The sequence below is a fragment of the Esox lucius genome, chromosome 24 (assembly GCF_011004845.1).
Source record: "Esox lucius isolate fEsoLuc1 chromosome 24, fEsoLuc1.pri, whole genome shotgun sequence".
In the NCBI taxonomy this organism is placed as follows: domain Eukaryota; kingdom Metazoa; phylum Chordata; class Actinopteri; order Esociformes; family Esocidae; genus Esox; species Esox lucius.
In genome coordinates, this window is record NC_047592.1 from 3449480 (window position 1) to 3460208 (window position 10729).

General features: G+C 44.6%; 1 protein-coding gene across 1 annotated transcript in view; it reads left to right on the plus strand.

Annotated features, from left to right (window-relative positions):
- LOC105010221 (cytochrome P450 26B1) overlaps positions 1-10456 on the plus strand; it is a 28425-nt gene extending 17969 nt beyond the window's left edge. Inside the window, exons 3-8 of the mRNA XM_013132449.4 lie at positions 2093-2211; positions 3137-3293; positions 3621-3776; positions 6475-6599; positions 7227-7383; positions 7690-10456. Coding sequence (XP_012987903.1) covers positions 2093-2211; positions 3137-3293; positions 3621-3776; positions 6475-6599; positions 7227-7383; positions 7690-8100 — 1125 coding nt within the window. The 3' untranslated portion in view covers positions 8101-10456. The remainder of the gene's footprint in view (positions 1-2092; positions 2212-3136; positions 3294-3620; positions 3777-6474; positions 6600-7226; positions 7384-7689) is intronic.
- The last annotated feature ends 273 nt before the right edge of the window (positions 10457-10729 follow it).

Consider the following 10729-nt stretch of genomic DNA (forward strand, 5'->3'; position numbering starts at 1 on the left):
TAATACACTGCCATGACGAACCCAGTTCACCTTTCATATGTCTCTAATTTCTTTCTGTTGTAATGTCTTCAAGCGTCCAATGTTAATGCATTATCACAATCACCACTGAAACACAATGTCTGTGTTTTGGTATTTATGAGCGGGTAATTAATACATGAACTGTGACCTATTGTCTGGTAACGTGGATGAGCTGCATTTAGGGAGTTACATTTGAATGCTGTTTCCCGCGGTGCTCTCTGGGGGCCGATACGTCTGTTGAACATTATCAAACCCTGCTTGTCTGGGACATCACTGGGCTTGTATGGGACATCACTGGGCTTGTCTGGGACATCACTGGGCTGGTCTGGGACATCACTGGGCTGGTCTGGGACATCACTGGGCTGGTCTGGGACATCACTGGGGCTTGTCTGGGACATCACTGGGCTTGTCTGGGACATCACTGGGCTTGTCTGGGACATCACTGGGGCTTGTCTGGGACATCACTGGGGCTTGTCTGGGACATCACTGGGCTTGTCTGGGACATCACTGGGGCTTGTCTGGGACATCACTGGGCTTGTCTGGGACATCACTGGGGCTTGTCTGGGACATCACTGGGCTTGTCTGGGACATCACTGGGCTTGTCTGGGACATCACTGGGCTTGTCTGGGACATCACTGGGGCTTGTCTGGGACATCACTGGGCTTGTCTGGGACATCACTGGGCTTGTCTGGGACATCACTGGGCTGGTCTGGGACATCACTGGGGCTTGTCTGGGACATCACTGGGGCTTGTCTGGGACATCACTGGGCTTGTCTGGGACATCACTGGGCTTGTCTGGGACATCACTGGGGCTTGTCTGGGACATCACTGGGGCTTGTCTGGGACATCACTGGGGCTTGTCTGGGACATCACTGGGCTTGTCTGGGACATCACTGGGGCTTGTCTGGGACATCACTGGGGCTTGTCTGGGACATCACTGGGCTTGTCTGGGACATCACTGGGCTTGTCTGGGACATCACTGGGGCTTGTCTGGGACATCACTGGGGCTGGTCTGGGACATCACTGGGCTTGTCTGGGACATCACTGGGCTTGTCTGGGACATCACTGGGCTGGTCTGGGACATCACTGGGCTTGTCTGGGACATCACTGGGCTTGTATGGGACATCACTGGGCTTGTCCTGTATTTTCACCATTTCTTAATGTTTCTTTCCACCATTTTGTATGTAGACTAAATAAGTGAAAAGTAAAGTTTGCACCCCTTAGAAATATTTGGTCCATGGCGATGCGTGTAGCCCACAGTGAACATTGGCTATTAGTCGTAACTTGGAAGAGGAAGGACAGCATGTGCTTCTGGTTATTGAGTGCCATAACGTTAAAAATAAAACCCAGGCCTGAACCCAAACGGCAGAAAATAATTTACTGTCTCAAAGGAAAATACAGAACATTTCACTGAAAAGCATAAAGAGGGGCAATGGGATTTGCCACTTCATGGCTATATACATCAAATGTCAATGAAATGGATGACCTATTGACATAAATCATCGCAGAAAGTTTCAAGTCTGATTTGGCCAAGAGCTTCAGAAGTTTCAGATCCAAAACTGGATTTCTCAGTGAGTGGTGCTTAATGTCATAGATATGAACTCTAAATGAAACAAAACTGTAAAGCTTTTTTTTTTTTTTTACCATATCCCAAAGGGTATGAATGAGCCAACTGGAAGTTGTTGATGATTACACAATGATGTTAGTGTGAGGGCCAGATTAAACATTCAGCCAGGACACTTGGTTTAACACCCCTATTTTTGGTCAAAATGCTGTGGGATATTTTGTGACCACAGAGAGTCAGTGCACCTGTTTATGTTAGGTGGAGGGTTGGAGTGTTAGTCAGCTGCCCACAGGTATTACGGACATGTTTATACACCCACACACACACACACTCTGACACACACAGAGTCACACAAACACACACACACAGAGTCACACACACACTCTGACACACACTCACTCACACACACACACACACACACTCAGGCACACATATGTGATGTCTGGGATTACCCAAAAAGTCAATGTTATCTGTGTGTGTGTGACCCAAGTCCCGCCGTTGCTCCTCCAGGTGTTTGCCAAGGTGTTCAGCCACGAGGCACTGGAGTCCTACCTCCCCAAGATCCGACAGGTCATCCAAGAGTCCCTGAGGGTCTGGAGCTCCAACCCAGAACCCATAAACGTTTACAGGTGACTTTTCAACCTCATCCGTCTGTGTCTGTCGTCCTGTGTGTCCTGTCGTTCTGTCTGTGTCTGTCATTCTATCTGTGTCCTGTCAAAGTCTGCTATTCGGTTAGTGTCTGTCGTTTTGTCTCTGTCTGTTTTTCAATCAGTGTCTGTTGTTCTGTTAGTGATTGTCAATGTGTCTGTCATTCTGTTAGTGATTGTCAGTGTGTCTGTCGTTCTGTTAGTGATTGTTGAAGTGTCTGTCGTTCTGTTTGTGGTTGTCACTGTGTCTGTCATTCTGTTTGTGATTGTCAGTGTGTCTGTCATTTTGTTAGTGGTTGTCAGTGTGTCTGTTGTTCTGTTAGTGATTGTTGATGTGTCTGTCGTTCTGTTCGTGGTTGTCAGTGTGTCTGTCATTCTGTTTGTGATTGTCAGTGTGTCTGTCATTTTGTTCGTGGTTGTCAGTGTGTCTGTCATTCTGTTTGTGATTGTCAGTGTGTCTGTCATTTTGTTAGTGGTTGTCAGTGTGTCTGTCATTTTGTTAGTGGTTGTCAGTGTGTCTGTCATTTTGTTAGTGGTTGTCAGTGTGTCTGTCATTCTGTTTGTGATTGTTGATGTGTCTGTCGTTCTGTGCGGGTCCAGATACCGTATCCTTAACAACATCCTGCTGTTGAGGGAAGTGCACTAGTTTGAGGGAAGTGCACTAGTTTGAGGGAAGTGCACTAGTTTGAGGGAAGTGCACTAGTTTGAGGGAAGTGCACTAGTTTGAGGGAAGTGCACTAGTTTGAGGGAAGTGCACTAGTTTGAGGGAAGTGCACTAGCTTAATCAAGGACCAGCAAGGCTCTTAATTTTGCGAATCCACGAAAAATGCTTCAACCCCCACACCTTGTCTGACCCCTCTCCCCCCTCTCCTTCCCCTCTCCAACCCCTGCCCCCCCCCCCCCCCAGGGAGTCCCAGAGGTTGTCGTTTACCATGGCCATCAGGGTGCTCCTTGGATTTAGGGTCGCGGACGAGGAGTTGAGACATCTGTTCTCCACCTTCCAGGAGTTCGTGGACAACATCTTTTCCCTGCCCTTGGACCTGCCCTTCAGCGGGTTACGCAAGGTGACTGACTGGCTGGACACGGTCTAATCCACCGTGTAGTCCACCTGAAACCTCAACAGATACTTTTCAATGCAACGCACCCAGCTCCGACGTCTCATTTGGGTGCCATGCCATTTGTTGTTTTACTACACAAACGTGTAAAATTGTGACCGAGGACACGAAGACACATTCCAAGCAAATGCACCCTTGACCCCAGTCCAAAATACACAAGCCAAATATGTACATTTACCAGGCTGAAATTAGATGCCTTTGCACACAGTTCTGTAGCCAGGATGTAACAAATTTTGCTGTGTGTTTCTATCTGTGTGTGTGTGTGTGTGTGTGTAGGGTGTGCGCGCGAGGGACACACTTCAGAAAGGCATCGAGAAAGCCATCCGAGAGAAACCCCTCTGTTCCATGGGGAAGGATTACAGCGATGCACTTGATATCCTGCTGGAGAGCGCTAAAGAGAATGGAACCGAGCTCAGCATGCAGGAACTCAAGGTAGGAACCTGTCTCTCTGTTATGATTCCACACCCCTATTTATTGGTTCTCTCTCACCCCCCTGTCTGTCACAAATGTCTCCCCATTCATTATATAGTGCACTACTCTTAACTACAACCCTGGTTGAACATAGTGAACTACTCTTAACTACAACCCTGGTTGAACGTAGTGCACTACTCTTATCTACAACCCTGGTTGAACATAGTGCACTACTCTTATCTACAGCCATGTTTGAATGTAGTGCACTAATCTGAACTGCAGCCCTGGTTGAATATAGTGCACTACTCTTAACTACAACCCTGGTTGAACGAAGTGCACTACTCTTAACTACAACCCTGGTTGAATGTAGGGTACCACTCTGATCCCCAAATGTTTTAGGGGACTTGGGCAATACCACACACACACACATACACACACACAGAAACACACACAATCCCTCTGAGATCCTAGACCATTCCCTGGAAAAAGTCTCTTCGCTGGGCCTGGAATAACAGTGTAGGATAACACGCACTGAAAGCTCTCATCCACTGTCATCCGTGTCAGAACATGTCTTTGTCACTCCTGTGTTCGTGCATACGTGTGTGTGTGTGTGTGTTCGTGCATACGTGTGTGTGTGTGTGTGTTCGTGCATACGTGTGTGTGTGTGTGTGTGTGTGTCGGGTGTCTCTGGGGCAAGGCCTAGACAGGGGCGGAGGCCTTTAGCTGTCAGCACCAGATCACAGTACTGACTGTAAAAACAGCCCTGACTGGATCCAGAGGAACCTAAAACACACACGTGTTCACAGACACACACAAACACACACACCGTTTTATACTGTAAAAACAGCCCCAACCCTGACCTGACCTATGCAAACCCTGTCTGGCAAACTGCACTCTAGACCCTACATACTGTCCCCTAGACCCTACATACTGTCCCCTAGACCCTACATACTGTACCCTGGACCCTACATACTGTACTCTGGACCCTACATACTGTCCCCTAGACCCTACATACTGTCCTCTAGACCCTACATACTGTACCCTGGACCCTACATACTGTCCCCTAGACCCTACATACTGTCCTCTAGATCCTACATACTGTACCCTGGACCCTACATACTGTCAACTGGACCCTACATACTGTACCCTGGACCCTACATACTGTCAACTGGACCCTACATACTGTCCTCTAGACCCTATGTACTGTCCTCTAGACCCTACGTACTGTACCCTGGACCCTACATACTGTACCCTGGACCCTACATACTGTCAACTGGACCCTACATACTGTCCTCTAGACCCTATGTACTGTCCTCTAGACCCTACGTACTGTACCCTGGACCCTACATACTGTCCCCTAGACCCTACATACTGTACCCTGGACCCTACATACTGTCAACTGGACCCTACATACTGTCCTCTAGACCCTATGTACTGTCCTCTAGACCCTACGTACTGTACCCTGGACCCTACATACTGTCCCCTAGACCCTACATACTGTACCCTGGACCCTACATACTTTCCCCTAGATCCTACATACTGTCCTCTAGACCCTACATACTGTCAACTGGACCCTACATACTGTCCCCTAGACCCTACATACTGTCAACTGGACCCTACATACTGTCCCCTAGACCCTACGCACTGTCAACTGGACCCTACATACTGTCCTCTAGACCCTACATACTGTCCTCTAGATCCTACATACTGTCCTCTAGACCCTACATACTGTACCCTGGACCCTACATACTGTACCCTGGACCCTACATACTGTCCCCTAGACCCTACATACTGTCCTCTAGACCCTACGTACTGTCCTCTAGACCCTACATACTGTCCTCTAGACCCTACGTACTGTCCTCTAGACCCTACATACTGTCCCCTAGACCCTACATACTGTACCCTGGACCCTACATACTGTCCCCTAGACCCTACATACTGATATCTAGACCCTAAATACTGTCCCCTAGACACTACATACTTTCCTCTAAACCCTACATACTGTACCCTGGACCCTACATACTGTCCTCTAGACCCTACATACCGTCCCCTAGATCCTTCATACTGTCCTATTGGCCCTATATACTCTCCCATAGACCCTACATACTGTCCCATAGAACCTACATACTGTCCCCTAGACACAATATTGTGTCCCCTATACACACCTCCACCTGTAGTAGGGCCAGAGATACAGCAACCTGAAACACCTACACCTGTAGGAGGGCCAATAACATGAAACACCTCCACCTGTAGGAAGGGCAGAGATACAATAACATGAAACACCTCCACCTGTAGGAGGGCCAGAGATACAGCAACCTGAAACACCTACACCTGTAGGAGGGCCAATAACATGAAACACCTCCACCTGTAGGAAGGGCAGAGATACAATAACATGAAACACCTCCACCTGTAGGAGGGCCAGAGATACAATAACATGAAACACCTCCACCTGTAGGAGGGGCAGAGATACAATAACATGAAACACCTCCACCTGTAGGAGGGCCAGAGATACAATAACATGAAACACCTCCACCTGTAGGAGGGGCAGAGATACAATAACATGAAACACCTCCACCTGTAGGAGGGCCAGAGATACAATAACATGAAACACCTCCACCTGTAGGAGGGGCAGAGACATCCATATCGGCTTTCAGCAGATGTTGCATAGCCAGAAACACTTCACTCACCCTGATTACCTCATTACTTCTTTTTTTCCCAGGAGGCAACCTTGGAACTTATCTTTGCGTCCTTTGCAACCACAGCGAGCGCATCCACCTCTCTAATCATGCAACTCCTTCGTCATCCCTCTGTACTGGAGAAACTGCGAGAGGAGCTACGGACCAGGTGAGCTAGATCTGTGGCGAGATAGATAGAGAAAATTAGATGGGATGGGGGCGGGGCCAAGAGGAAGGGGGTGGTCAGAAGACAAAATATTGGACAGAAAATGAACTAATCAATCAGTCCATCTATCACTCTGTTTCTCTAACTTAATATCTACATAGGGTCTATAAACTAAAATTGTTCTCTATCATCCAGGGGTATATACACTAAAGGTCATCTCTGTCTATATTGTAGGGATAATAGTGTAAACTAAAAGTAATCTCTCTCTGTCGATCTTCTAGGGTTATCTAAACTATATAAACAAAAAGTAACCTCTTTCTGTTTGTCTTCTAGGGGTTTATAAACTAAAAGTAATCTCTTTTTGTCTGTCTTAAAGGGGTATATAAACAAAAAAGTAATCTCTTTCTGTCTGTCTTCTAGGGGTATATAAACAAAACGTAATATCTTTCTGTCTGTCTCCTATGGGTATATAAACAAAAAGTAATCTTTGTCTGTCTGTCTTCTGGGGGTATAGAAACAAAAAGTAATCTCTATCTGTCTGTCTTCTAGGGTTGTAGAAACAAAAAGTTGTCTCTTTCGGTCTGTCTTCTGGGGTATGTAAACTAAAATTCATCTCGCTCTGTCTTCTAGGGGTATTCTTCACAATGGATGTCTCTGTGAGGGGGATCTGGGTCTGGACACCATCATTAGTCTGAAGTATTTGGACTGTGTCATCAAGGAGGTCCTCAGGCTCTTCTCGCCGGTGTCTGGAGGATATCGAACGGCACTGCAGACTTTTGAACTGGATGTGAGTGTCTGCCTGGATCTTTTACTATTACAGGTGTTGTTCTCTACCGTTGCTTCATCTTTCGGTGGCTCTTATTCACTGCCTTCAATGTGTCGTAGTCGTTTTGGTTGTCAACTTTGTTCCTCTTCTTGTTTTGCTCCACTCTTCTCATCTCTTCCGCTGAACTTTGAACTTACACAGAATGTGGAAATATTTCAAAATAACCGTCAAGTCATTATGTCCGTCTTTCTCACCCGATCATCTTCATGTTTTTCTCCCCCTCTTGCCCTCTCTCTGCCTCCCTCCCTCCCTACTGTCCATCTCCAGGGGGTTCAGATTCCTAAGGGCTGGAGCGTCATGTACAGCATCCGAGACACTCATGACACCTCCTCCGTGTTCAAGGACGTTGATGCGTTTGACCCCGACCGCTTCTCCCAGGAGCGCTGCGAGGACAAGGAGGGCCGTTTCCACTACCTCCCGTTTGGTGGCGGCATTCGCACCTGCCTGGGGAAGCAACTGGCCAATGTCTTCCTGCGTATCCTCGCCATCGAGCTGGCAAGCATGAGCCGGTTCGAGCTGGCAAGCCGGAGTTTTCCCAGGGTCATCACTGTGCCGGTGGTGCATCCTGTGGATGGCCTGAAGGTCAAGTTCTATGGTCTGGATTCTAACCAGAACGAGATTCCGTCCGATCTCTTGGCTGACATCAAGACCGAGGAGCTGCTGGGAGCGCCGGTTTAGATTGTGGTTTCTGATTGGAGGGGAGAAGGGGCAGGAGGAGAGAGGAGAGAAGAGGGAGTAGAGAGATGAGGAGAGAGGCAGGACAGAGGGGGATAGGGCAGAAATGGGGATGAGATGGTGGGAGTGGTTTAGTTCCTTTTTTTGTTCTGCTCATGTTTGGAATGTTGAAGGCCTCCTCGGAACTCTAAAGACGAACATTCTGAATTCCGAAATTCCGATTCCTTCTCTTTTGTCATTCTGCAGTCATCAGAACATTTTAGAAAATAAATAAGAACAGAATCTGCCAAAAAACATTAATATCTCTTCCCTGTGTTCCAAAAATATATCAACAAAACACTATAAAATGAAAAGTAATGTAATATAATAAAACATTTTAGTACAGAGAAAATAACGTTAGAATAAGTTATGCACAATTAGGAAACTGATACATTGAAGATTTGGATAGATGGAGAGATGAAATGAGGCAAAGAAAGGATTCACTGAAAAGATGAAGGAATGAAGAAAGGAGGGATAAAACAGGGTATAACAATTCAAAGAGCTCTAGAAAAGAATAAAAGAAAGGATAATCTAAAGAGGAGAAATAAAGGGTGAGAAAGAGATGGTCAGATTTGTTTTTAAAGGAAAGATTCACAAAAGCAACCCTTAGTATTTTTTCATCAGTCCCCAGAAAAACATGAATGTCAGCCATCAAGTTTTTAAATGACAGAAATGTATTTGATATTAGGCATTTAGCTTCGTATGACCCATTTTGCCTCATGTCTATTGTAGTTCCACAACATATGTCTTAAAGAATGTGTTTGTTGATGTGCAAAAAAAATGTGAACACAAGTGAACAGATGAAACAAATACTAAAATATAGTTTTTAAATGCCTTTAAAGCCTAGAGGTTATCCAGAGTAAACATATACAAGATTAGCAGATATTTACTTTTGTACTCCAGGTTTGGAGTTTGAACAAAGACCCTTGCTATTAAGACTTCAGGGAAGATGCGAAGGAGAGATTAAAAAGTTGACAGAACAGTGTGTTTATAACTCAGGTGTGGAAAAGGATATTTCATTGGACGGATTTTAAGGACTTGTTTTTGTTTATTATTTTTATTCAATCTGCACATAAGAGACTGACTATCAATAATTATCACCTTCCTTCCTCTTCTCCTTCAAACCCTCAAAACCTGTGCTATGATGTTATGTTATAGGAAGGTGTCTGCGCTACATCATCACTATGATGTCATAATCAAGATGTGTGTGTACTATGTCATCGCTATGATGTTGTAATCAAGATGTGTGTGTACTACATCATCACTATCTGTCTTTTAGTCGGCCTGATGACTGTATGAGGTTGATGGTTCTGAACTCATTGGGGACATAACCGTTTCTTTCTAAAGCTAACATAACTGTCAACGCTAGAGAAAACAAGGCAGAGAGACTAGAGGAACCGAAGGGGATCAAGGTGGAGAGAAGACCTACAAACTTGCTGCTTGGGAGCTTTGTTTTTGATTGTTCTGTATTTCTTTGGAGCAGAGTGTTGTTGACCTATGACCTCTGTTAAACACATAAGTTACATTTTGACTTGCTGCTCCTCCTTATCAACACTAAAATGCAAAAATCTTTAGTTGCTAATGAGATTTAACAACATGAGAAGATTGCTTAATCAGAATCACTCAGAACTTAACTCCAACACCAAGAAATGTTGATCATGGAAAAACATGATAGATGGAAAATGCTTCCATAAATAGAACTCATTTCTTGATGACTCATGAACAGAACACTTTTCTGAAAATTCAGGAATTCCCAAACATTCCAGAACTCACAAACACTCCGGAGCTCTGAAACATTCCGGAATTCTGGTAACCTTCTAGAACATTTAGGAATCCTCGGACAGTTGGGATTTTTTTTCAATGGAGGTAGCTCGGATCCAGGGACATTGTCATTTGGACAAATACATACTGTGTCCCACCACCATGTTCTACAGATATCGAATGTCTACTTTATGGATGCCTAATGCCTATATGTTGTAGACACTATATATTCTGTGACCAACCACACCACTGATTGTCTATACTATATGTACATTGTGCTGCTTCTGTGTGTACATTTTTCTAACTGAGAGCTATAGCACTATGACACATAGACTGCCAGTGAGATTCCTCACCATTTCTTCATGTTTTGTTTTTTATTTAGCAAATATTTGTCATTTGTGAAAAGCAAAGAGGGATGAGCTGTTTTTTTTTTTTTTTGGTTATCATGATTTTCCTGTTTAGTAAGCAAGCCATGGGGTAACACCTATTCTTCTCTAATATCCTAATATTATTATTGACTATTAATATTTGCTGTTGTAATAAAATGTTATAATTTTAAGTTGCTATTTTTATTATATTTCCAGAATAGAGTTCTAGTATAAATTACAAAATACTGTTTGTTGTTAAATATTGTTTTATTTAGTATGATTATTTCAGTTATATTGTAAAACAGTGTTGAATATGTTAATATTTTTATTGTAATAATTATTCTTATTTTGATTTACTATTACAGTACTTATTATTGTTATTATGCGTTCATTTATTAATATTAAGAAGCGAGGCACCTGCGAGGTATGTTTATTATTGAAGTGCCACTACAACAGCTTTTTTC